Source organism: Adiantum capillus-veneris, chromosome 29, assembly GCF_014529385.1.
Source record: "Adiantum capillus-veneris isolate H3 chromosome 29, ASM1452938v2, whole genome shotgun sequence".
NCBI lineage: Eukaryota > Viridiplantae > Streptophyta > Polypodiopsida > Polypodiales > Pteridaceae > Adiantum > Adiantum capillus-veneris.
The window spans coordinates 30,113,000-30,140,842 of record NC_140959.1 but is presented as its reverse complement, the minus strand read 5'-3'; the positions used below and the strand labels follow the sequence as shown (position 1 = coordinate 30,140,842).

General features: G+C 44.7%; 2 protein-coding genes across 4 annotated transcripts in view; one reads left to right on the top strand and one right to left on the bottom strand.

Moving 5' to 3' along the window:
* LOC147418980 (uncharacterized) overlaps positions 1–24,706 on the bottom strand; it is a 56,471-nt gene extending 31,765 nt beyond the window's left edge. Inside the window, exons 1-2 of one of the 3 annotated variants that reach the window (XM_086505902.1) lie at positions 24,282–24,706; positions 13,293–13,384 (exon numbers count right to left, since the gene is read on the bottom strand). In XM_086505902.1, coding sequence (XP_086362028.1) covers positions 13,293–13,384; positions 24,282–24,567 — 378 coding nt within the window. In that variant the 5' untranslated portion in view covers positions 24,568–24,706. The remainder of the gene's footprint in view (positions 1–13,292; positions 13,385–24,281) is intronic. The other 2 variants (XM_086505901.1, XM_086505900.1) reach the window with 2 other exon arrangements.
* A 437-nt stretch (positions 24,707–25,143) lies between these two features.
* Positions 25,144–27,483, top strand: LOC147418979 (CDPK-related protein kinase-like). Its single transcript, XM_086505903.1, has 4 exons — positions 25,144–25,338; positions 26,746–26,853; positions 26,951–27,013; positions 27,078–27,483. The coding sequence occupies exons 3-4, from the start codon at positions 26,978–26,980 to the stop codon at positions 27,393–27,395; spliced, it is 354 nt and encodes a 117-aa protein (XP_086362029.1). The 5' UTR covers positions 25,144–25,338; positions 26,746–26,853; positions 26,951–26,977; the 3' UTR covers positions 27,396–27,483.
* Positions 27,484–27,843: the final 360 nt, after the last annotated feature.

Genomic DNA, 27,843 nt, shown 5'->3' with positions numbered 1-27,843 from the left:
ACCTTGAGCAAAGTTCGGAGCACTCATCTTGAGCAAAGCACAACAATCATTCCGCTGCACCTAACATACTGAGACTAAGAGATAGAGAGAAAGAAAATTACGACACCAGAAATGTTGTCAAACCCTCCTCCGAAGGCCCCACTCTCTATGGCGAGAGCGGTCTACTTATGATTGCACAAATTTCTACAATGCTGGGACTTGCCGGCAATGTCGACGACGATGAGGACGACGACGATGAGGGCTGAAATCTGAGAATGCTAAGGGCTGAAATCTGCAAATCTTTATTTGCTGAATTCTGAGTCTATGTCGGTGACGATGTCGATGGCGATGATGCGACGACGACGTGTTGAAAACGCAGATGCTGAAATCTGCGTTTTCCGGGCTGAATCTGCAAACTTTGCGGGATCTAACCATGCGGCAAGGATCTACTGCGGGAAGGTGAGATCTGCGAGGTTCGGGACTTCTACTGCGGGTACTGACTGCTGAAACCTGAAACGCTAGTGTTCTTGATGGTCTTGTCGCTAAGATCTGCAAAAACGCTGAGGATCGGTCTGATGCAAAAACGCTGGGCTGAATCTGTATTTTGCTCCAAAACCGCTAGGCCCTGCGAGGGAATCTGCTAATGCTAGAGGATCTGCTGGTCTTGCTGTCGCCAAGAATCTGCAATTGCAAAAAGGCTGTCTAATCTGATGCAAAAACACTAGGTTCTCAGATGGTTGAAAACGCTAGGTCTACTACGGGTGTTGGTCTTGCTGAGAAGTTGCCTGTTGACTCTTGAGCAAGGTGCTCCTGCTGCCTCTTCTGCCAAAAAGTGCTAGCGCTAGGTTTCTATATATACAAACTTAGCAAAATTGCCCTACCTACTTTCCAACAAAAGTCACTTAAAAATAATAAGTGAAAAATGTCAAAAATAGAGAAAATAGGTCTAGGCACTGTAAAAATGCTCCTGATGGGTTCTGATGGAAATCTATGGAAACCTGATGATCATGCTGTATGCAACCAGAGGATATGCATCTACTCTAAGTGTCTGGACATGCACGATCTGCGAATAGACTCATAAAAGTGCCAGATCACTTCCTATTCTAGATTGACTTGACTGAATTGAACCCTTGTCAAGTTGTAGCTTGTCCACGGACACATAGGGTTGGATGTGTCACGTGACAAGGAGCCTCTGTCTTTTGATGAAGCACAGAATTCAGAAAATTGGATGGCTGCCATGCAATCAGAATATGATGCACTTACAAAAAATGACACATGGACTTTATGAGATTTGCCCCCGGCAAAAAGGCCATTGATATACAGAGTGGGTTTACAAGTTGAAACGCAAGTTGGATGGTGAGATTGATCACTTAGCGCTATAAGGTCGACTTGTTGCAAAGGTTATGCACAGCAAAAAGGCATAGATTATGAAGAGACTTTTGCTCCCACTTGTCGTATGACTATTGTATGTGCATTGGCAACTCATTTTGGTTGGGATGTACATCAGTCAAACATTGTTACTGCTTTCTTGAATAGTGACATATTTGAGGAAGTTTATGTAACACGGCCTCGCGGTTTTGTCAAGAAAGGACAAGAGGATAAAGTGTGCAGATGTAAGAAAGCTTTGTATGAGTTGAAGCAATCTCCTCGTGCTTGGTATGAGAAAGCTGACACTCATTTGGTCAAACGAGGCATTCGTAACAATGCAACAGAAAGCACATTGTATGTAAAGCGTGAGGATGATGTACTTCTTATTGTGGTTCTCTATGTGGATGATTTGCTGATCACTGGACCAAATGAGACATATTGCTAAATTTAAGGCTGATTTAAATGCTACTTTCAAGATGAAAGATTTGGGGTTGTTGCATCATTACTCGGGTATACAGTTTAAGCAATGTAATAGTGGTATTGAATTGAGTCAAAAAACCTATAGCCACTCCCGTGGAAACAGTTTTGAAGTTGAGTCTTCATGATGCTGGTGATCCTGCCGATGTCACTATTTACCAAACTGTTGTTGGTTGCCTCATTTATGTATATGCAACACGAGGCCGGATATTCAGTTTGCAGTCTCACAAGTCAGCAGATTCATGCATAGCACAGGGTCTAAGCATTGGCAGGCTGTCAAGAGGATTTTTCGCTACTTCAGTGGCACTTTACATCTTGGCTTATTTTATCCCAGGGGGGATCATTGCCGCCAAATTTACATGCTTTCTCGGACTCAGATTGGGCTGTTGTTTTGACACACGAGTGTCCACAAGTGGTTTTTGTTTCATGCTTGGTAGCTCATGCATATCATGGTTGAGCAAGAAGCAACCTATTGTGGCCACTTCCAATTGTGAGGCTAAGTACATGGCAATCTTCACAGCTACAGTTGAGTGTGTATGACTCAAACGCCTTATGGATGATTTGGGTGTTGGACAGTGTCACAAACTGCTGACGTGTCAATTCAGTAAAGAGCAGAGCCAACCTTCAGATCACGGCCGAGGGGCCTAAAACCTAAGAAGAACAAGCAACAACAGAAGAAGAAGTCATACCAACTTATGGGACCCCATCCGATGGGGCCCAAGAGACATAAAGGAATTAAAAATAAAGTTGGACCCTCACTTGCGCAGAAACTGATAACAGGGCAACTGTATCGAAAACCTGAAATTCCGCTGGCAATACTGACGTGGCAGATCTATGCAAAACACGCTGACAGTGCTGACGTGGCAGTTGTACGGAATTCTATGATTTACACTGGCAGCTTTTTTGGCATTGCTTTTGGACCAAAAGCTTTTGAGTTTGAAGGCTTTTCATGTAAACTGCTTTTCATAGGCCAAGGGCCTTTAAATATGTGCAAAGGGCTCATTCTCTTGCATGCTTCCTGGAGAAGGTGCAGAGTCTGGAGTACCGGCTTGTACTGTGATGCAATATAAAGAAAGGGGCGTCAAGGTTTGGGGCCAATACTCTCTGGGGTGGAATTCCGCCACTCCGTGTCGCATGTCGCGTGTCTCTCTTTCAGTTCAATTGTTATTGAAGTGCTAAAAGTCTGTTCAGTATGTTCTTTTCTATTGGCACGTGGTGTCCGTCTTGTGACAGACAGGACACTGCCAACACTATCTACACTTATAGTCAAAACGCATTAACAGTTGCGAGGAACCCAGTTTTTCATGTTCGCACATAGCACATTGAGGTGCATTATGTAACAAACTTAGACACTCAAGTCAAGATTCTACCGCGACATGACAGAAATTCACTTCAAAACAATTCACAATTGATTCGACACGGCCTGGCGAAGTTCCGTGGTGCCCCTTTCGGTATTTCTTTTTGTATTAATCTGCAAGTCAAAGTACAAGGGAGTAGGAGGGTCTCACTCTCAGACTCTGCGTCCAGATGCTCTGCAGAGTGGGAGCCCTACCCACACTTATAAAGGTTACAAGGATAACTAAAAGCACAACCCCAAAAGCTTCAAAATCAAAAGCATTCAAAAATAAAGCCCCTTTGACTCTCTCAAGCCTTGCTTGATAAAAATAAAGCAAGCCAATTAAAACTCTCTCTCTCTTGCTAAATTGCGTAAAATAAAGCAAGTCCAAAAGCTACGTAGGATTTTCGTGCGATCTGCCAGCGCTTTTTGCGCCGCAATTCGCGAGGGCTGCCGTACAGCCATGCCGCGTCAACAGTGCGTGAAACCCGGAATTTCTGCCACATGAACATTTCAGCCTGCACCAGCAACCAGCCGGGGTATGTGTGTTTTTCTCTTGCCCCAAATGGCTATGCCACTTGACCGATTTGTGACATACCCCCCTCTTGAAAGCATTGTAATCGCCCTCGATTACGCCTACAAAACAAACAAAGGCCATAAACTGTCTTACCAGACACTGGCTGTTAGTACCGACGCACTAGGAACACCTGGACGCAGAGTCTGAGAGTGAGACCCTTCCACTCCCTTGTACTTTGAGTTGCAGATTAATACAAAAAGAAGCTCACAGTATCCCTGAAACTCAAAGAGACATCAGTGAGTTTAGTATCAAAAATCGAGGCAATTTGTTGACAAAGAAGCGGAGCGACTCCCCTCTTATGCATACCCGCTGCACCAAATTCTGCCCAAGCTGAGTTCGGGGTTCGATCTGGAATAGACTATGCTAAACCAAATGCTTCAAGGTAAAGGTTCACAATCTAAGGAGTATCTGCCAGGTCCTCCTCCTCCATCCACTTCGCATCCAATGCGGGATAGTTCTTGAATTTAACCAAGAACCTCTTTATCATTTTACCTTTTACCTTTCTATCTTTATGTGCCAAAATCTGTTCTGGAACGAGGATCTCCTTGTTTTCTTCCATTTCGGGTTGCTCATCAGGCTCCCCATCTTCGGGCACATCGCCTTTAAAAGGCTTCAAGAGACTCACATGAAAAGCATTGTGAATCCTCCAAGTATCGGGCAGCTTCAATCTAAAGGAGACATCATTTATCTTTTCGGAAATCTGGAAAGGTCCGTAGTATCGCATACTAAGCTTTGGAAAAAGCCTCTCCTTTCCCTTTTTCTTTCTCATGCGTGCCTTCTCAAAACGTAAGAGCACCCAATCGTTCACCTTCAATTTCAAAGCACCACGATGGCGATCTGCTGCCTTTTTCTGCCTTTCTTGAGATTTCTACAAAGCTTCGCTGACCTTGGCAAAAGCCATATCCAAGCCGCGTGCCAATGTTCTTCCAAATAGCCTTCCAAAACAAACTCGTGAATCTGGGGTCCCTGTCGGAGACAATCGTCTCAAGCATGCCATGTAATCTGAAGATCTGGGCCACAAACAGTCTCGCTAAATAATCCGGCTTGACTGTTTTCTTCACTGGAACGAAATGAGCTTGCTTGCTAAATCTGTCAATAACAGTCCAGATACCATCGTGACCACTCTGTGTTCTCGGGAGATCAAAAATGAAATCCATTGCAATACTTTCCCAGGGGCGGGTGGGTATGGGTAAAGGCTATAACAATCCCTATGCTTTATGCCTGTCAACTTGACCTTCTGGCATACCAAGCAACTGCGTACAAAATCGTCCACATCCTTCTTGAGTCCTGGCCAAAAGAAGTATCTCTCTACACCTTTCAAGGTGGTAGCTATGTCGCGGTGACCCGTAAAAGGTGGGCAGTGGCATTCAGTTAGAACCTTTTCCCTCAACGGTTGTGTAACGCACAACATCATTTTCCTCATCAAGTAGCCATCCCGAATGGAATATCCTGCTACTATCTCCCCATTCCGTATCCAAGTGAAAATATCTGCAAAATCTGTATCTGTGGCATACTGATCGACCATATCCTCGAAGCTCCTATGGTGAATCGTGAAAATAGCCAGAACCAACGGCTTTCGAGACAAAGCATCTGCCACCAAGTTCTTCTGTCCCTGCACGTGGACAATCTAGAAGTGAAACTGTGACAAGATGTTCACCCACCGCATCTGCTTTTCCGATAGCTGCTTCTGTGACAAGAAGTAGCGTAAACGGATAGTCTCTATCTTGGCCGGGTCCATCTGCACTCCTGCTCTGCTGAGACAATGTGTCCCAAAAAGTGTATCTCGGGTAGGAAAAATTCACTTTTCTTCGCATTAATCACCAACTTGTGATCTCCTAATGCCTGAAAGACCTGTAGCAGATGTTCTCTATGTTCTGCCTCATCCTTGGAGAAAACAATAATGTCGTCAAAGAAAGTGTTGTACTCTCGAAAAATCCTGTCCATCATCCGATTAAATGTCGCAAGAGCATTGGTTAGGCCAAAAGGCATCACCAATTTTCTATAAAACTGTAACAAACTGTGTCCAAGCCAAGATTTGCCATAGTAAGCACTCGGGTACCATACCTTAATGGTGTGCGAAAAAATCATAGTATAGCAGGACATAAAAACATCCTCATCCACTCAATCCAACCGATGCGTAGTAACCACCTTTTAAACATAAAGGTATCCATAGCCCACAATAATCAGGCTCCTCATAGAGAAACGACAAGGAAAAGACCGAGCAGTACTCAGACGTTGTTTATGCTACCAAGGTAAGTCCGGTACTCAGTCAACAGAGTAACGCCACCGACAATAGAATAGTTGCCAAAAGCTAATGTAAACTTACAGTGGCTGTTACACACCCCCCTTTATTTTAACCAGTAACCGCAAATTTAAAACAGTAGCTCGACAGAGCTAGCGGAAGGTTGTAAATACCATACATACTCATAGTCCAATAGGGACACTTGTCAGGTTCAAAGCACAAGCTATATGCAGAAAATAAATCAAGCATTATTTGCAGAAATGCCCCTTTCCTCTTTCCTATTTTATACAACCTGCAACGAAATATGTCTAGACAGAGTGGCTAACCTGAGTTACTGTTGTAGCGAGCTCCATATTTTAGTGAAAAACAAGAACACGATCTTAGCAGAACAGCAAACAATGCTAAGTGAGGGGCAGAGGTGCACCCTCACCTCTTTATATAGAGGAGGGAGGTGGGTCGTTAGTCCTTTGTGATGAGCAGGATCGGTATGAGTGGAGCGATTCTTCCTCGGAGACAGCGAGGCCGCCCATGTTGCAGGGGAGGTAACCCTAGCGCCGTCACGGCCGCCCATGTAGCAGGGGAGGTAGCCTTAGAGCTTGTCACGGCCAGTATTGCCATAGGATGAGAAACCACTCAAAACACGTAATTCCACCCTACTGGACGGGCCAAGTCCCATGTTGAGGGTTTTTCTAGTTAAAGTGTGGCCTTTTTAATGTCAAAAAGAATAATACTTTTTAGTACTACAGTGTGTATGTGTGTGTGTGTGTGTGTGTCCACGCAGGGTTGCCACGTCATCATTTTGTGACGGGGGAGAGGAGAGAGAGAGAGACGGCACGGCACGGCACGGCAGGGTCCCGCGCCCAGACACACTGCCCAAAGACTAGCACCCCTTTTGGTATTTCTGTATTATTATGCTTCTCAAAGTACAACTCCAAGGGTCCTCTTCTTCGAGAGTATGTGTCCAGATGCTCTCCGAAAGAGTGGCACTTATAAACGTACAAGGGATGCCCCAAAAGCTTCAATTTTAAAAGCACTTGAATCCAAAAGCATATGCACCCAAAAGCTGGCGCTGAAAATCTGCTAAATCTGCTAGTGCAAAATGCGGAAATCCATACAGCAATGCCACGTGGTTGCCAGCGTGATTTACGGAAATCAGCCCCAAATGTGAAGCTTTTGATTTAAAGATTTTAGGCCCCTCGACCAGTGCTCCATATATTGGTAGGATTAGGTTTATTAAAAACCCTAACCCTCTTCTGTTTTAGGCCCCTAGATTACACTTTATGGTTTTAGTTCATCTAGGTTCTTTAACCCCTTGTCCTTGTGGCAAATTCTTTCCAGTTGGGCACGCCACATCATCACTTTGTGACACAGACTGCTAACTCTTAGGCGTCCCCATGAGGTCTACAACAATCCCAGTCTTGGTTTTCCCTTTCTTTACTCGCTCCTCAGCCGCTTTTGATGATTCTAGTTTGTCTTCATTCTCCTCCTCCTCCTCCTTTGGACACTTTGCCAAGATATGCCCGGTCTCTCCACACTCAACGCACTTGCCTTACTTGTAATACTCTGCCTTTTGCTCTACAGACATCTATGGGGTGGAAGATTTCTTCTTTTGAGTCTTCTTGATTTCTTACTATCCTACAAGGACTCTTTCTCCACAGCCTTGGTCATTGGCTCATCTGTCACATAAGTCAATGAACGTGTTCGAAATGAGAAACTGCCTTATGTCTCTGAATGCTTGAAGACCGTTGTTTAAGATAATCTCTCTCTGTCTCTCAAGTAAGCCACATCAATAGCGTTCCATTTGCTCCTTCAAAGAGACCTTCTTGAAAGAAGCCACCAGTAAAAACGTGTTTCAAAATCTCTGATTGTAGGTCGAGATGGTATCTTCTTGAATCTTCTTTCATTCAGAGGTGGTTCCAAGCATTCAACACGTGCTTCAAATCAGCCAGATAGAAAAGGATAGCTTCTTGAACTTTACCTGGGTTGCTGGCGCCTAGCATGCAATAAGAGCGTGAACCACCATGTCTGAGCATTCCCCTTGAGGTGAGAAGCTACTTTTCGGACCTTCAAGGTTGCTGTGAAGTCCTCCGGAAAATGCCAGATTAAACAGTTGAATAAAATAAAGAGCTCAATGGGTATCCAAAGAAAGTGTCGAACTTGATGCTTTGACCCCATCCTTAAATTCCTTCTTTCTTGTGAGTCATCAAAAGAGGTAGTGTCGAACTTGATGCTTTGACCCACGTCCTTGAATTCCTTCTTTCTCATTAGTCCCCCATTCTTAAATTCCTTCTTTATCGTGAGTCGTCAAAAAGGGTAGTGTCGGACTTGATGCTTTGACCCCCGTCCTTCTATTTCGTGAGTCGTCAACAAAGGTAGTGTCAAAGTCTGAGCGTCAGTAGCTCTTTCTGCCTCATCTGGAATCTGAGTCGTCAAAAGAGTTAATGTCAAAATCTGAGCGTCTGTAGCTCTTTCTACCTCATCTAGATCTGCTTTTCTCCTATTTCCGGTTCCTTGACTCCCATCAATCTTCCTCGCTAGAAGAGGAAGAAGAGGAAGAATAAGGGCTAATGTCATCTGTAACCGGCCCGTACAACGTAGAGGGCGGTACTATTTCAATTACCTGTTAACTTTACACAGAGCACTGAGAAGGGAAGAGAACACAGTTGCGTCTAGCGACTAGAATGTCACTGCGCACACGAGACCGACACCTTGTAGGCCCCAAAGACTGGCGCCCCTTTCGGTATTTCTTTATTCAAATTAAGGTAGACGATCCGACCACTTAGCACAAGCTTTCACAAAGCTGTCCAAACCTGGCGAGGGCTGAAAACGCAAGTTTTCGACCGGATTTCGACAACATAACGGCGCAAGAACCCCTGTAGGTCAAAAACACCTGTCTAGGACGGATTCCCTCGATATCTGGAAGCTTTCTGGTGAGCTGTCACAGAAATTCAGCGGGCTGTAATTCTCTGTTTTTCACTGCCGGGAGCCCAAAAGCCTGTACACGCATCCCAAGGCTCTCACGAGGCTCCCCCGATGTTCCCTTGCAGTTTAGGTGCGAAACCCTAAACCTGCAGAAAAACACAGCAGGCTGTAATTCCCTGTTTCGGATCGTTTTTAGCGGAGCGAACACGCCTACGCGTGTCCCAAGGGCTCCCGCACGCAATGGGACAATTCCCCTATGAATTGGACGAGTTTTCACGCGAGAAAACTCTCCAAACTCGCAATCTTTCGTGATGGAACTGTGCGTACCTGTGGGGGATTAGCAATTAGCTAATCCGGTTCCTGTTCAGAAGGCTCTTGCCTTGGCAAACGCGCATAAACCCCCAGAACTGTACATAGGTCAAATGAGAAGCCCACTAGTGGGGCATAAGATACTGTACGTAGGGGAGAAAGAGAGCAGTATGTAGCGTGCGGGGCATCACTCTCGTCACCATACTGTGCATAGAGGGCAAGGTAAGCATTCTATAGCTTCTGTACCTACTACAATCCACCTGAGGCTGAAAATGGCGCCCCCTTTGTTGATATGCAGCTCGTTTTTGCCTCCCAGAGTGGCAGAATCGCTCACAGGCTGACACGTCGCCCAGTTTCCGAGTTTGGGCTTTCCCTGCTAAAAATATCTCAATTGGTGCGTCAGTTGACTTGGCAGCAGAGCAATAAAATGTTCCCCTTGTCATTCCAGAGCTAATGACACGAACACATTTTCCGGTCAAAAATAGCAATTCCCTAAATTTTAGGAGATGCTTCCATGGCGTCCCTATCGGTCTCCTGACAATCATTGAAGACTACCATTTGACCAACATCTACAATGTGGGTTAATTTACTGGCCCCTTTCAACTTATAAAGTTGCAGTGACTTGACGAGTGGCCCAAATTCCAGTTTGGCGCACACGAGCTTCCATACTCATCAGAATTCAGTGCTAACTGGCCCGGGCAGTCCCTGTCTGACCGACCTAGATCCCCGATGTGAGAAACCCATTTGGCTGCAGCCGTTTCACACTGGCCATGCAATGTCCACTTGCACCTTTTCAAAGGTTTTGGGACAAACAAGTAAAAATAAAATAAATATATCTAATACTTATTTACGGAAGGCAACAGGAAAAATACACCTCCTGGTGACATCATCCTCGAAGTGAACACGTTGGCAATGTCGCTTCCTAGATCCTTCCTCTATAAGTTCTTCAAAAGTAGGCTGTCTGTCCAAGTATTCTGGCCAAGACTCGGATTTATGTTCCTTTCTTGAGTGCTTTCGATCCTTCGTCATCTCACTGATTTTTCGTTCCATAGCATGTTTAATATCCTCTTCCGTCAAAAGAGAGCGCTTCTAATCTACCTTCGGCTTTTGCTTTGATTTTCATAGCCGACTTGAGGTTGTTTGGTAGCCTTCCACCATATTTCATTTAATTCCGGAATCGGTTGGTTCTTCATATATTGAGCACACGCTAGATCTCATGCAAACTTCATTAATCTCTTCGTACAAGTGCTCCCTTGCAATTGGCAGTATAAATCTGTAGACTTTTAATCCTCTTTAAGAAAGTCGTCAAGACATTCATCATACTCTTCATAGTTGATTCGTTGTTAGAGTCATCGTTCTTGTTGGAATCTTCCTCCCGCAAAACTGTCACGAGAACTTGCTCATATTCCTGCTCAGAATCTTTGTCAGAGTCCATAGCGTGTCGTGCAAAAATCGGACCAGTTCCTCCTGAGAAGAAGAATCGACTAAAGCTTTGATACCGCTGTCACGGGCTTGGCACTGGCAAGACTGTCAATCCTCAGCAACACACGAATAGAATAGAAACTTTAAACACATGTACTTCCGACTTCGTAACTCAAAATTACTTGAAACACAAAGCGGCAAAGTTCAGCTTCCAGATGCACTGGCCCCATAGTCTAGCACCCCTTTCGGTACTTCTTTTTGTATTGATAAGAGCAAAGTACAACTGCCGGAGAGAGTGCTCAACTATTTGTGCCCACACACTATTCTGCCAAAGCCTCTCCCAAGGCACATATTTTAAAGGCTCATGTGAAAAGCACTGAGGCCCAAAAGTTGGCGCTCCAAAAGCTCCAGAAATAGGCACCCCCAAAAATTCTGCAAATTTGCTACGTAAATCTGCCACGGCAGCGGGGAATCGCACCGCAATTTTCTGAGGTGCCACGTCAACACTGTACGAACAGCCACATCATCATCTTCTGCGACTATGACTCTTGCCGGAGTTTAAGTGCCATGTCATCACTTTTGTGACAGCATAGATACACAACTCTCCTACCAAGAATGAGCAATCGCAAGAGAAATCCACGTAGCTCTGTCTTGTACAAATGCACACAATGTCACCAACGTGATCCCACAGAATTACATACACCATTGCTAGGATACTGCTGGCCAATCGCAATTTCCCAAAAAGTATGAGAAGCCCTTGGTAACAGCTTGCCGCATCTATGGAAATCTGCCACGGCAGCGGGGAATCGCACCGCAATTTTCTGAGGTGCCACGTCAACACTGTACAAACAGCCACGTCATCATCTTCTGCGACTATGACTCTTGCCGGAGTTTAAGTGCCATGTCATCACTTTTGTGACAGCATAGATACACAACTCTCCTACCAAGAATGAGCAATCGCAAGAGAAATCCACGTAGCTCTGTCTTGTACAAATGCACACAACGTCACCAACGTGATCCCACAGAATTACATACACCATTGCTAGGATACTGCTGGCCAATCGCAATTTCCCAAAAAGTATGAGAAGCCCTTGGTAACAGCTTGCCGCATCTATGGTAGCTTTCCGTTCATAGTTTGTGCTCTTGCACAAGAAGTAAATCCACATCTCAATCTACATGAGAACGCAAGTCTTTGCGAAGCAAATTCTGTCTTGGGCCACGGATGCTAGTGTGATGCAATCTATTGACATTCCAAGTAGCAATATGTAAATCCATGTGACAAGCAAAAATGAACCTGAAACCTCAAAGACATACGTCGACCGTAGCAGCTGCTACACGACTGGAAATATCAACGCCAAGCCCTCTTGATCCCTGGCCAAGGCCGTGGAACAAGAGCTAGAGGAAGTATCATGCGGTAGCGGTCAATGGAGAAGCTATCCTAGAACAAAAGACCGAGCAACTGTATACCAAGAACTATAGTAGTCCAGAGAGCAGCACAATAAGCTAACAACTACAGGCTCTAGCCATACTCGCATGGTGCGAGTGATCCATGATGTATGCTCCACAACAATACCATTGGCAAACAATAATTGTCCTCTGAGTGTAGCCACTAAATGGCTCTCATACTCTGTGCAAGACTGTCAGCCACAAGGCATGTAGGAATGCAACCTGCCCAAGTCTGAAGAGCCTGCCAAAAAAGGTGGATCCTGTGGAGGATCGCAGTGCCTCTATACCTGTAACTCTCTCTATCTCTGTAGCCACCTCCTCTTCTTGGCTTCTCTCCTCCACGCTCTCTCAGCCTCTGACCTCCTAGATCCTGACTCTGCCTCTCTCTCCTAAGGCTTTGTATGTTGTCTCTGCTCTATCCGCTTACTTGAATAGGTGATAAAAACATTGCAACAAAGAAACGACAAAAAATTGAACATGAAAGGAACACCTTACTCAAGAGACAGAGGGGCAAAGTTTACAAGCACCCCACGCAGGATTTCTTTGACATATTGATGAGCAACAATGTGTACAATCGCTTTGTAAGCCCACTCACTGAATCTCATAACAACTGTCACGCAAGCCACATACTTGTAGCTCTCAGTTTCTAAAAGAAACTCCAAAAACAGCTGCTATGAACACTTGATGATACAAAAAAACAACGTGGTCACAACTAACCCACGTATGGGTTCCCGTAAAAACACCAGCATGGCTGGCTGCCATGTCAGCATCCGGGTGCCACATCATCAGCCGTATGGCAGGGTTACCGTGTCATCATTCAGTGACACACCAAAGCGTATGTGTGTAAATGCACACACACTCATGTATTTACATATAGGTAGATTACTGCTCTTGAAAACTTACACAAAATTAGTTTGTTGAGCTCTCAAAAACCACCGAATCTTGTAATAATTTTCATGCATCTAAAGATAACAATAAAATTAGGGAAGATAGCATCTCATGCTATGTGAAGGTGCATGTCACCTTCCTAAATGAAGCCTCATTCATCAGTCTTCAGGATTTAACAAAGTGAGAGCAAACCGATTAGAATATGAACGTAAATACATTTGTAACGATACAACATGTGTTTCATACTTTTGAAAAAGACAATCTACAGCATGAAATGCATGAAAGCGCAACTACTTGTTAGATCATTCAAAGTGAGAGGAACAAACCTCAGGGGTGAGATATTCTAAACCACGTGAATAGCTGTCCTTTTCAGCACTTTTCCATTCTTTCCAGACCTTCTCAATTTTGGTGGCTTGGCCTACATACGATAAAACAAGAATGTGATATCAAAGTCCATGAAAAACAGCAATCATCCCACAAGTCCTGCTTAAACTTTTAGCTATAATAAAAAGCCAAAATTAACATGTCTACTCATTGATAGCTTGAAAGGTAGAAATACACATCAGATGTGGAAAACAGATGTGCTACAAGAAAATGACAATTGTAACTATGGACTTATCCAAGCCACACTCTTCACATGTGACATAATAGGAGTGGGCACTTCAACATGTGAAGTCCTTTTAGCAAGTGAAAACCTAAAATTTGCAAGTCTAAGCAGCCACAGTTTCCTGAGTAAGTATTACTAAGAAATCATTGTACAAAAAAACCTGAACAGCGTAGAGACCCATTCCCAATTACCTAAGAGTAGCATGCCACCTAGCCAATTACAAGTTTCAGCTTTAAATCATCAAAGCCACTCTCTTCACACGCGTGATGCAACAAAGGTACACACTTCATCTATGTGATGTCCTTACACCAAATGGAATTCTCAAATTTGCAACAGCCACATCTTCCTAATAAGTATTGGTAAGAAATCATTGTACGATTAACTTTGAACAATGTCGAGAAATCATTGTACAATGAACCTTGAACAATGTCGAGAAAATTTTTTAATCGCCTTACCATTAGCATGTCACATCTACCCAATTAAGGGTCATGCATTTCCTCCACTTGTGGCATTTCAACATGCAGCATGCTTACATAAATGGCTGTGACTTCAAACCATCTTGCCATCATATTCCAATAGACTAAAGTTACTTCCAGAGTCTTAGCCTGCATGGAGCATGTAGATGTACAACAAAAGAACTACTTGGTTTTGTTCTAGGATTAATTGGAGAATGTTGAGTGGCCTACAACCTATCAGTTGGAATCAAAATAGGAATTTACAAGTAATCAAAAATGCATTGAATCATAGAACCATCCGTAACCAACAAACACTAGACACCACAAGTCGCATATAACTACATAAGATTTGCAAAGAATCAAATCTCTCTTAATTCTAAACCTCATGTCACAAAACGGTGACATGGCAAGTGGCCCACAGTACGGACAGACAGGAGCAGAGAACAAAAAGCAAACAAAAAGACCACGGAAATGTTGTTCGAAAGCCTGCAAATCGCAACGGGAGACTTGACACAGATCGCGGCGTTGCTTACAAGGTGGCCATACAATACATGACATGGTAGCTTGGTGTGGCATTCATTTGTCTATGTTTCAATTGCAATTTGACCCTCCATTGGTTATCTTGACCTTCTTTTGGGTTAGTTGTAATTATCAGATAGTTTCTCATAGCTTTTGGGCCTATTGCCTATGACTAACGGCCAGGGGTGTGAGTTGCTCTTCAGACCATTGTGAGTGAGCTCACAAAAGATTTCTAACCACGACTGCTCATTAATGTAAAAAAGAAATACCATACGGTCACCTGTTGAGGTGCCAATATCTTTGAGAGGGAAACTCCGCTAAAAGTAACTTAGCTATCATAGTATAGTCTATAGATTAAATAAACATGAATATTTTTGTGCACATGTTTCAACGTTCAAACAATAGAGCTGTATAAGAATAGCTGAACATAGTGTAGAGCGCACTAGGAACAAGCACATAAATAAAGATAGCGTTGTTGGTCCTCCATTTTAAGTGTTTAAACGGGTTTTCCCAAGTTTTCAATGTTTCATTCCTCCGGAAAATGGCCAGACAAGCCGACACTTGTGCCATAAAGTTCTCAGGAGGTAGATTGAACCTACTCGTGCATGGGTTGAGTCCAAAAGGTCAAAGGGTCCATTAGATTGGGTTTTCCAGTTTTGAGACCTTCTTGAATAAATGGTTTGTACACACCTTTTGACGGATATAATTATACTTCGAAGGGCATCTAGCATTACGAGCATACAGATTTAGGTTAGTGAAACCTATCATGCCAATTCCCGCGCACGGCAATCGGGTTCCAAAGTTGGGAGATGTGCAACAATTTCTGACAAGTGGCTTATCATGATTTATTTTTAAAATCATGTTTAAGGCATTGCCCGACCTAGGCCATTAAAAGCCTAACTTGAGAATATAAGAACACCCAGAAAACCCTATATAGCCTCATCGTCTCGCATAAGGAATTTGGAGCGCTCTCTCTCTCAAGCCTTTGTAGAAATTGGTGCTCCTTCCTCTACGTTTTCAGCCCAAGGTGTTTCTATCTATAGCCATTCGCCTGCTTTGGCAGCCCATCGCCCTCTCTCCGTGTGTAACGGGAGGCACCACGTGCCAACTCAAAAGAAGAGACTTTTAGCAACTCAGAACAACTGAACAAAGAGAGAGAGAGAGAGAGAGAGAGAGAGAGAGAGAGAGAGAGAGAGAGAGAGCGAGAGAGAGAGAGAGAGGCAAAGTTCCACTCCCAGACGACACTGGCCCCAAAACCCGGCGCCCCTTTAGGTATTTCTTTATATTGCTTCCACAAGTTACAACTTCGGGGCTCTGCTCTGCTCCTCCGCAAGTTAGGACGCCAAAGTGAGACCCCCTTGTACATATTTAAAGGCCCTTGGCCTCCAAAAGCAACTACTATGAAAAGTTGTTACATCCTGTTATGTCCCGCTCACAGGAGAGGGGATCTAGCCCAGATGCCGTCGGGATGGGCGTCCAGTGTCCAAGCGGACGTAGTGTGAACCCGGTCAATGTGGCCGGCCATTATTATAAAAGGGAGGCCAAGGCCTCATTTGCAGTTATCGACCCCGAGTGGCAGAGTGCCAGTGGTTAGCCCGCGAGGCTAGGAGTGCGTGAGGTCACCTCGAGGAGGTGAGGCCGGGTGGTATGAGACACTTGGTCTTACAAGTGCACGCCTACGTCCTCGGACGCTGTCCCAGCATGGGGGAGCTGCCGGATGGTGGCTATGGTCGGGTGGTTCGTCCGACGCGTATCTATAGGCGGTCTGTGTAGCCGGGAGATCCTTCTCCTCGTTCGTTTCACGGTATCAAAGCCGGCTTGGCTGCACGAATGGACTGTGTGCACACCTACAGATCGGTTCGAGTCGGGGAACCTCGAGTACGCGTAATTTTTAGTAATTAACCGCTGAAATTGTGCGTTTTTCTTCTCATGAGTATGTTTGCAGGTGAAACTTAATGTGTTTTTTGCTGATTTTTGACAAAATTCAGCAATTTAACAAGTGGGAGTGCGGAAAATCAGAGGATTCTTACCGAATTTACTTGTTTTCAATGAAAATCAATGTATTTTATCATTAATTTGCTGCTTTAGATTAAAATTCAGCATATGGTATACTTTCAAATCTCTCTGTAAATCCCTCTCTCTGTAAGTCTCTCTGTGCGAAGCATAGAGAGAGAGAGAGAGAGAGAGAGAGAGAGAGAGAGAGAGAGAACTACCTCTCTCTGTGAGTGGGCCTTGAGTCTGCAGTGGAACTTGCGTAGCTTTTTTTTTCCAACGTGGTGCCCAATTGGCAGCCTAGCGTGTGCCAAACTCATGCGAGCGCAAGCTCCCTATATTCACGCACGTGTGCTCTCTCCCACGCTCCACGCAGCATCCGTCGAACGTTTTTTTAAGTCCAGCGCTAGAGTTTTCTTTTGATGTCATTTAAGCTTGGTTTATTTAAATCAAGTGGCCTTTTATTTTTTTAAAATGGCAGAGAATTGAGTTTTTAGACTCTCTTGCTTCTCTCCCGAGCCTGCTCTCTCTCACCTGCTCGCACTCCCGCGTTCCCGCCATCACTTGCTCGCCTTCAGACGCTCACGTCGACGCATAGAGCTCTTCAAACTTCAACTTTTCACGACCGAAAAGTGCAAAAAAGGCCCGGTTTCGCGTGAATTTTCCAGTTCTTCACGCACTTCGCCATGGATTCCTCCAGCTCAGATGTGCAACGTGACGATGTGCCAGGTAACATCCAAATTCCATTCACGCATGCTCTCTACACATGGATTACAAGTACTTTCCAGAGTTTTGACCAGCGTGTTACCGCTCTGGAAAACGCGAACGTTTAGACAAACCTTCGCTTGGCCTCTCTCGAAGGGGTCGTGCAAGGACTCAGTTCCCGACTCTCTACTCTCGAAAATATGGCTCAGTCGACAACTGCGCGTATTTCCGAGGGCGAAAACCCATCTCTAGCAATTGCGAACGCAGATTGCTGCTTTTGGGCGTTCACAGGGTGGTCCGACTGCCACAATTCCGTACAAAACTACAAATTTCTCAGGGGAAGAGAAGGAGTGTACGGAACTGGCCATAAATAATTGGCCGCACCAGTGGACCACGTACTTTGATGTTTGATCTCCATGGGGAGCATGATGAACGGAGGATTCAGACGATTCCTCTCTATCTGCGTAGTAAGGCACTTACCTGGTGGCGCGACATGACAGAGAAGCCTACGACGTGGGCTGATTTTTGTGTGAAATTCAAGAGGGATTTCGCTAAAATGGACCCTTTGAAAGCTTATGCCAAACTGCAGATTCTTTCGATGAAAACTCTGTCTTTTGATAAATATACGACAGCTTTCAAAGAGGCGCTCACCTTCTGCAAGGTGGATTCTACGCACGTTGTGCACATGTATCTGCTGGGATTGCATGAGTACTACCGTTGGGCCTTAATTAAGGATAAAGCCCCGACTGACGTCGAGGATGTAGTGGCAAAGGCCAGGACGTTCCATTTGATAAATGGAGCGAATTATGAGAAGAAAAGAACTGCAGACCATCAATCCGGTGAGGGTGCTTCGAGGAAGCGACCCCGATTCCAGCATAAGTCCAAATCACCGCCAAGTCTTCTCAGGAGAAGAAGAAAGCCAGAAATGCTTCAATTGCTGATGCAGTGAAGAAGGGGGCTTGCTTCGGATGTGGCCAGACGGGTCACCAAATCAAGGATTGCCCCAAGAAGAAGAAGACGCAGAAACCGCAAGGTCCTCCTTCGGTTCAAATTCACGAGATCTCGGGTAACTCTGATGTTGTTCAAGTTGAAGTCCATCATTTAGCGCACAGTCCATGCACTAATTGTACTTTTAGCACGAAAGTGTTTGATAAGCACGATCTTCTCCGTTTCCCCGGGAAGATCAATGGTCACGACGTGACCGTACTCCTTGATAATGGAAGCTCACACAATTTTGTGGATGCAAAATTGGTGCAGAAATTGAGCCTGCAGACGCGGGACAGTGACCATGAGTATCGCGTGAAGATGGCTCGTGGCGTGGACACGGATGTATGGAATCGGATGGTTCCAGACTTGTCGCTCGAGCTAGCTGATTACAAAGAGAACCTGGATTTCCACATCATGCGCCTGGACAGAGCAGATGTTATTTTAGGAATTCCATGGTTTTATGAACAAAACTCATTGTATATAGACTATGTACATCACTCTCTTGTTTTTGTTAAGCAGAACATGCCTCATGTATCTGTGTCGCTTTGTAATCAGAAGTCTGTAAATAATGGTTTTGCAATACCAGTTGTTACTGCTTTGGAAATGTATAAAGAAATAAAGTCTTCTGATGTTGACTTTTATCAATGTGTACCATCTGCTTGGTTTGATTCATTAGTGCTTGGTACTTCTGTCACTAAATTTCGTAAAAATGTTTCATGTTCTTCTGTTGAACTTGGGGATTTTGACGAATCCAACCTCATCCGAGAAATCATGACTGATTTCAAGGGTGTTTTTCCTGATGATCTACCTCCTGGCTTGCCGCCTTCGAGAGGAGTAGATCATGGCATTGAGTTGGTGGCTTGTAGTCAGCCCTTCTCAAACCAACCCTATCGGTTTAGTAAAACCGAGGAGGACGAGATTCAGCGACAACTGAAGGATTATCTCGACAGGGGTTTTGTTCCGCCTAGCAAATCCCCGTGGGGAGCGCCAGTGCTACTTTCTCGAAAGAAGGATAACACTATGCGCTTCTGCGTGGATTATAAGGGGTTGAATAAGCTCACTGTCAAGAACAAGTATCCGCTCCCACGCATGGACGATCTGATAGATCTGCTCCATGGAGCGTTCTATTTTACGAAGATAGACCTGCGATCAGGCTATCATCAGATACGGATCAAACTGGAAGATATTCCTAAGACAGGCTTCCATTCGCACTATGGTCGCTACGAGTTTTTGGTCTTGCCTTTTGGTTTGACCAATGCTCTAGCCACGTTTCAGCAGATGATGAATGATCTGCTGAGACCATTTTTAGGCAACTCCGTTATTGTATTTCTAAATGATATCTTGATCTACAGCCGAAGTTTGCCTGAGCACCTAGCGCATATACGCGCTGTTCTCGAAGTACTGAGAACTGAGAAGCTTATGATAAAGCTTCTAAGTGTGAATTCTTTAAGAAAGAGCTTCTGTACTTGGGTCATATCATTACTCGAGATGGAATTTGCATCGACCCTGAAAAGTTAGATAAAGTGCGAAATTGGCCCATTCTGAAGAATGTACGCCAAGTAAAGTCCTTTTTAGGCTTTACTGGATTCTTTCGCAAGTTTATCAAGGATTACTCTAAAGTTGCTGCTCCGCTTACGCAACTTTTAAAAGGAGGGGTGAAAGGGCCGAAGACTTCGGGTCCTCATCGTAAAGGTCATCCCCCTGTTTTCTGGAATGAGCGTCTCGACGAGAGCTTTCGGACACTAAGGCACTTGGTGACTACTGCGCCAATATTGCACATTGTGGATCCTAGCAAACCGTTTGTGGTTGAAACGGATGCTAGTGATTATGCTATTGATGCGGCATTATACCAGGATGGACGTCCTGTTGCCTTTGAAAGTAAGAAACTTTCTAATGCTGAAATGCGTTATCCAATGTATGAGAAGGAGCTTTATGCCGTAGTCCACGCCCTGAGGAAATGGCGGCACTACTTGTATGGCTCTACGTTTGTTGCATGGACAGATCATCATTCCTTGCGCTATATATGTGATCAGGGTGATCTCAAAGGCCGGAAGGCTAGATGGGTTGAGCTTATGCAAGAGTTTGACTTTGAGATCGGTTATAGAAAAGGATCCAGCAATCGAATTGCTGGTGCACTCAGCAGGATTCCTGAGGTTAATGCCTTGTCTATGGTTGAAATCTCGACGGATTTCTCTCTCTCTCCGAGGGCTATGTCGTTCCGATGGCCATTTTGGCAAGATATGGAACGAGGTCGAAGCGGGGCATGACTCGCATACAGGCTTGGGTGGTCTGGAGACCCAAGTGAGTTGTGCTGGAGAGACGAGACAGCGACAATATTCCATTAGAGGTGGACTATTGTTCAAAAATCGTGAAGTCTACGTGCCGGAAATCGATGAGATTCGACAAAGGATTTTATGCGAATGCCACGATGTTCCTAGCGCTGGGCACCTAGGCATCCAAAGAACTTTGGCTTTGGTCAAACGATATTTCTATTGGCCAAGAATGCGCTCTTACATAGAGAGCTATGTGAACAGATGCGCTCAATGTCAGGTCAATAAGGCAGAGCGCCTTAAGAAAGCTGGTCTGCTACATCCATTGGAAATCCCAGATGCCAAGTGGCAGAGTATTTCTATGGACTTCATCGTTGGTTTGCCAAATACTAATCGGGGCAATGACTCTATTTGGGTTGTGGTCGATAGACTCACAAAAATGGCAAAGTTTATACCAACGAAGTCGACAGTAAAAAGCCATGAGTTGGCGGTATTATTTGTCGATCAGCTTTATAAGATGTATGGTCTGCCAGAGGATATCGTCAGAGTGATCGAGATACTAAGTTCACTGGCCGATTTTGGCGAGATGTGTTTACTCATCTTCAGACGAAGTTGAGTATGTCGTCTTCTGACCATCCTGAGTCCAACAGACAAACTGAGAAGATGAATCAAACGTTAGAGGACATGTTGAGAGCCTATGTCTCTCATAGGCAATCTGACTGGGAAAGGTATCTTCCACAGTTAGAGTTTGCCTATAATAGTAGCAAGCATTCTGCTATTGGATTTAGCCCATTCATGTTGATGTATGGATTCGAGCCTAAATCCCCGATTGCTATTGGCTTAGAGAAAGTCAAGGAACGCCAAGCTCGTGATTTCTTGTATGACATGCAAGAAATGCTCGAAAGGGCTAAGGATAGTATAAGAAATGCTCGAGTTACTACTTATGCTAATCAAAAGAGATCTCCAAGGACTCTAGATGTGGGACAATGGGTCTATCTGAAGATACCTAAGGATTCCAAGACTATGCGAACACGAAAGCATTATAAGCTTTCAGCTAGATATTGTGGTCCATTCTTGATCACAAAGAAAATCGGCCAAGTTGCCTATAAACTGGCTCTTCCTTCGGATGTTAGTGTACATCCATTGTTTCATGTCAGCCGCCTTAAAGTGAAATTGGGCAAAGCCGACGTTGTTGTGCCTATCGAGGAAAATGTATGGCAAGATATGCAAACTAAGTATATTCTTCGAGAACCAGAAGCAGTTTTAGATAATCGTACCCATCATTCGCGCCAAAAAGCTTATGACGAGTACTTGATTAAATGGAAGGGTCAATCTGAAAGGTTTGCTACTTGGGAACCTGTTAGAGCTTTGAAGGCTCAGTATCCCCACTTTGAAGGCTCAGTATCCCCACTTCATTGATGAGGACATCAATGGTTCTTAAGGGGGGAAGTATGCTATGTCCCGCTCACAGGAGAGGGGATCTAGCCCAGATGCCGTCGGGATGGGCGTCTAGTGTCCAGGCGGACGTAGTGTGAACCCGGTCAGTGTGGCCGGCCATTATTATAAAAGGGAGGCCAAGGCCTCATTTGCAGTTATCGACCCCCACTGGCAGAGTGCCAGTGGTTAGACCGCGAGGCTAGGAGTGCGCGAGGTCACCCCGAGGAGGTGAGGCCGGGTGGTATGGGACGCTTGGTCTTACAGGTGCACGCCTACGTCCTCGGACGATGGCCCCAACACGGGGGAGCTGCCAGATGGTGGCTATGGTCAGGTGGTTCGTCCGACGCGTATCTGTAGGCGGTCTGTGTAGCCGGGAGATCCTTCTCCTCGTTCATTTCACATCCCAAAGCACTTCATGCCAAAATCATGCACCCAAAAGGGGTATCTATAAAACGCACTGCCACTTGTACGGATTTCCGCGAGCTGCACCTAGGCTACCACGTCATCATCCTTTACGCAAATTGGCAAGAGCCTTCTGAACAGGAACCGGATTAGCTGATTGGTAATTCCCCATAAGTACGCACAGTTCCATTGCGACAAACTACAAAATAAGAGAGTTTTCTCGTGTGAAAACTTGTCCAAATCAAAGGGGTTGCGTGCGGGAGCTCTTGAGAGTCTGAGACACGCATAGACATAATTGTTCCACTCAAAACGATCCAAAACAAAGAATTACAGCTTGCTATGTTTATTTACAGGTTTAGGGTTTCGCACCTAAACTGCAAGATAACACCAGGGAAGCCTCGAAGAAGCCTTGGTTATATAGGAGTTTGGGCACCTGTCAGTGACCAAAACAGAAATTACAGCATGCTGAAATTTACTTACAACTAACCGGAAAGCTTCTAAATTGCAAGGGAATCCATTCTAGATTTGTATTTTTGACCTACAAAGATTCTGGTTCCGTTATGCTGCCACAATTGGGTCAAAAACCTGCAATTTCAGCCGGACATCTTGGTGAGAGTTTAGTCTATGTGTTCAAATCCTTGGTTTTCAATTGAATAAAGAAATACCAAAAGGGGTGCCAATCTTTGGGGCCTACAAGGTGTCGGTCTTCATGTGCGCAGTGACATTCTAGTTGTTGGACGCATCTGTGTTCTCTCTTCTTCTCAATCCTCTGTGTAAAAAATAACAGGTAATTGAATTAGTACCTCCCTCTATTGTGCACAAGCCGGTTATACTGACCCCCCTGCGTAGGCAAGGAAATTGAGTGACTCTTAAGCGCTCGTCGTCACTCAGGAGAATAACGTCATTTCCCTCCAGAGGGATCAGAATAAAGTTAAAACATAGGAAGGAAGGCATTATTCCTCCATCCGCCTATGCAAAGCACTCGAGTACCGGGGTACAACCTCACCGAGGAACTTCGCTACAGGGACGTGCCTTGCACTTCCATTCCTTGATTGCGGATCGCAGTATACCCAGGAGGGTATCCGTTTCTTGCTCCCCATCAAGGAGGATAACGGTCATCTCATTCCGGTCCAGCGACGGGTCGATAGCGTTGAAGGTGGAATTGAATTGGTTCGGCCATCACCCCCTAGAACCATCCAACACCGAGCAGCTCATCATCAAGTGCTGAAGCGATCGACCCTCTAACTAAAAGCACAATGGACTGACAACGTGTCCACGCCTCCAACTATCAGCCAATTTGAGCCCACCTATCCTTATCACGCCTATCTATGACAATGGTCCTATTGAGCTGCAGCAAGCATCCACGAGTCTATTCATCGCCGACCGTCTTATAGGGTTCCAACGCAAGGCAAGAGTGCCTCTCGTCCCCCTTGTCCCATGCATGGTAGCGTACTAAGCTGAAATCAGCCGCAGGGATATATTTATTCATCCAATTCTCAGTTCGAGTCGTCCAAGTCCATTCCTTGAACGGTTGGTAAGGCCTTAGGCTTCTTGTTCATCGTGCAGTTTCTTGAGGGAGAGGAGAGTCCCTTGGAAAGATGTTGAAAGAACATTTAAACACAGCAACACATCGTGCAGTTTCCTGAGGAAGAGTAGAGTCCCTCGGAAAGATGTTGAAAGCACATTTAAACACAGACAAAATAATATTTTCCATTGTCACTTTGTTGACATGTGGTGAACATTTTATCCATTATCAATTTTCAGCACATTGAAGTTTTTCTTTTAATTATTCTCTCTTTCACTAATATTAAGCAATTAGAGAATATTTTCTAATAGGCACACCCCTATGCCTCTGTGCCAAAGTGTGAGTATGTTAAGGGTCTCTCTCTCTCTCTCTCTCTCTCTCTCTCTCTCTCTCTCCGTGCATGCACGGATGCTTACCATAGACTTGAGGATATATTTGAGGGACACCACGATTCTGGAGGAGCCTCCGGCGTGAATTCTGATTTGAGCGGCGGATGCTGTCTATGTCCAGGTTTTGCAGGCTACTGAAATCGAAAGCGAAAGAGGGCTTGGAATCTTCTTCTTGGGTGCACCTGATAACCCTCCTCCTCCCCACTCTGGCGCAACTGCTGATGCTAACCTTCGCAACAAGGTTGGCGCTTTCTTGCGTCGTCTGGCTACAATGAAAGCTTGCAAAGCTAGATACGCTGGCAAAGGTGGCCATTATATTAGACTGCACAGAGCAGAGAAGAGAGAGAGAGAGAGAGAGAGAAGAGAGAGAACTATCCAAAGGATGGAGTTCTGAATTTTGGGCTAACAAATTCACTCTGTTAAACTTTGGATGTTTACTTCGTTAGCGTAAAAGGCAAAATCACAGATCTGGAAGCACGTTCGTCCACGTGGCTGGCATTGGCAAGCTTTTTTTTAACGCATTGGCAAACAAGCGCCGGCTTTAGCTCTAAAAAAACAGCGCTCCTGCTCCAGCGCCGTCAACAGCCCTGCAACAGCGTTGAAACGCTCTAAAAAAGACTACGCAGCCCACGTAGATCCAGCGCCGTCAACAGCACACAAAAAAAAACAGGCGCCAGTTTTGGCTCTAAAAAAAACAGCGCTGCCCGTCCACACGCAGCTTACGTGCATCGTCACCGGCCACCATGGCCACCGTCAGACCCTCGCATCGCAGGAGCACTGACTCCGCACCACCGCAGCCGCAGTCCGTTCTCACCTCCACGAACTACGCCGTTAGAAGCTACCAAGTGAATAAAATAAAAACAACATTGTGCGTTGCTCTCACGAGCAATTCGATCTTCTCCACAAGCAGTTCGCACCCTCCCAGAAGTAAGCAATCTTTACTTCGTTGCTCCCAAGAGCAATTCGATCTTCTCCATAAGCAGTTCGCAGGTTCCAAAAGTACACAGTTCGTAGGAGCAATTCGATCTTCTCCACAAGCAGTTCGTAGGTTCCAAGAGTAATCAGCTTCGAAATTTGTCTACAGGTTTGTCTCTAGCCATTGTAGGAGAGAGAGAGAGAGAGAGAGAGAGAGAGAGAGAGAGAATGCTATGAAGCTAGTAGCATCTTTTGACGCTCCTCCTTTCAACCAAAGCCATCATCGCAGCACGTTAAAATTTTCGCACACACAGTAGCATCTTTTGACGCTCCTCCTTTCAACCAAAGCCATCATCGCAGCACGTTAAAATTTCCGCACACACATACTCACAGTAGTAATTGCTACACGAGACTGTGCCTTATTTGTAGCTAGTACTACAGGAAGCAAACAAGCATTGCTGCATGTGGGTCTACAGATTACCCTTCTCTTTCGATGCTTTTCTTATGTGCTCCAAAATAGCTCGCATTTACCATACGCTTAAGGAACTTATTAGGAGGTTAATTAGCAATTTTTACTCACATATGAAGTCATATAAGAGAAAGCAATAGAGACAAAAGTTAGAAGTACTTGTTCGCGCAGAGCTGTAATGGAACCATCGGACCCTTCTGCCTTCCACTCATTCTTTGATCTATGGTGTTGGAAGTGGCAACGCCTAGCTAGCTGTTGTACTGACACCTTATGCATGTTCACATGAAAGCAAAGAGCCATGAAGAAAAGCCTGCCTCGTCGACATGGCGAGAGCATTCTTCAATATCATAGATTCTGTAGGCCAAGCTCCTCCCTGTTCATTCCTGCAGTAGAAGGTCGACAATGTCACTATTTGCCTCATCGGCATATTCGAATCGACCTTCTTTTGCAGTAAAGCCTCTGTGCCTTCCCCGCGTAGCAATCATAGCAGCTTTGTGTGTAACAAGACCCAGTGGCTGGTTGAACAGTATGTCCTCTAGCTCTATTTGCCTACGGCTACCTCCACCTTGTCTACTCTTTAATCTAATCTCAACCTGCCTCGCGGCTCACGTGTGATGGTCCTTGGATACGTGGGGAGCAGAGTATTCCTCTGGATATTCTTGTCTACCGAGACAGGTCAAGCTGTAGCTCAGATCATCCTCCCTAAGGCGAGCATGCAGCATTAAAGGTAAGTCTATATTCTTTGTCTAACTGTGATTCAAGATATTTATGAATGACTTTTTTGTTACTACAGGGGCCTATGGCTTTGTTCTCTAATAAGCGCCTCTTCTTTGTGAGGGTCAATGGAAATCTTGTGGATTTTTTGTGATGTGTTGCCTTATAGGGCAAGTTAAGGGTGAATGTTGATGCTTAACATCAAAGCCTCATTAGAATATGCAATATAACATATCAAAATACTTACACTATTTCTTACTTTCTAGGATACTTTTGTGTGAGAGTCAGATGTAAAGCTAATTATGCATGTATTTTAATTCCTGAAAGCATTTTTCTAGTGATTAAATACTCAGTTGAGGGTTCAAGTGTTTTGATATTTCATAATTGCTGCAGGCACTTGCAAAAACTTTGTCAGAGGATGATTTATTTTATCTTCGGGCCCAGTTTCTTCTTTTGAAGCCCTCAAAGAATGGTTGATTATTGCTGGAAAATTTCAAATCAGTATTCCTCAGACTTTTGACAGAGCGTTATTGTTATTTCAATCCAGCTACGATTTGCAAGTTTGGTGACTAGCTTTTTGCTTGTCATGTGTACCCAGGCATTGACAAAACATGCCACAGAGGCAATGAAGGAGTCCCAAATGTTTGATATGATTGTGGCGGTGTTTGCTCTACCTTTGCACGTGTGTAGTTAGTCGTGATATGTATATATGCTTAATTCAATAGGTAGATGCATTGCAATTCAAGAAGATGGACTTCGAAGAGTTTTGTGCAGCAGCCTGCAGTGTTACCCAGCTAGAGGCTCTCAAAAATTGGGAGAGGCAAGCCTGCACAGCGTATCGGATTTTTGAAAGGGAAGCTAATCGGGTGGTAGTGATTGAGGATCTTGCGCGGGTAAAACTCATTGATCGACCTAAGTTTGACCACAATATTATGGAAGTCCATGTATGTGTGTGTGAAGAGATGCAGGGTCGCATGGCAGAAGTCTCATTGCGGGTTGTCGGCAAGATATATGTATGGTTTGAGCCTCTCCAGTGTTTTTGATTGACAAATCTCACGGCGTGGGGACATAGTCCGGATTGCAAGAATAAGTGTTTTCTGTGCATGTGGGAAGCTCTCCATGGAAGGTTGATATGGCAAAAAAAAATGTTGATATGGGCACAAAAATTCACAATTATATTATCAGTCAAAGTTTATTGGAAAAAGATGTGCTTGGCACATGGGTATCAAAATTCATGGTGTGATTGCTAAGCAGGGACTGTTGATTGCAAGATATGTGCAACATGGATATGGCAAAAAAACCATGGTCTTCTTTTACGGGAGGCGAATGAGGGATGCTCGCCATACAAAGTCTCTTGGAGTGCTCTTATGGCCCTAGGTTGCTTTTAAACAAATGCAAAGAGAGGGTTTCTCACATTGAGATTGTTGATAGCGGATTGGTGGTGAAAAAATATTGTACTTGGCTGTGCTTTGGTCTACTTCTATGTCAAAT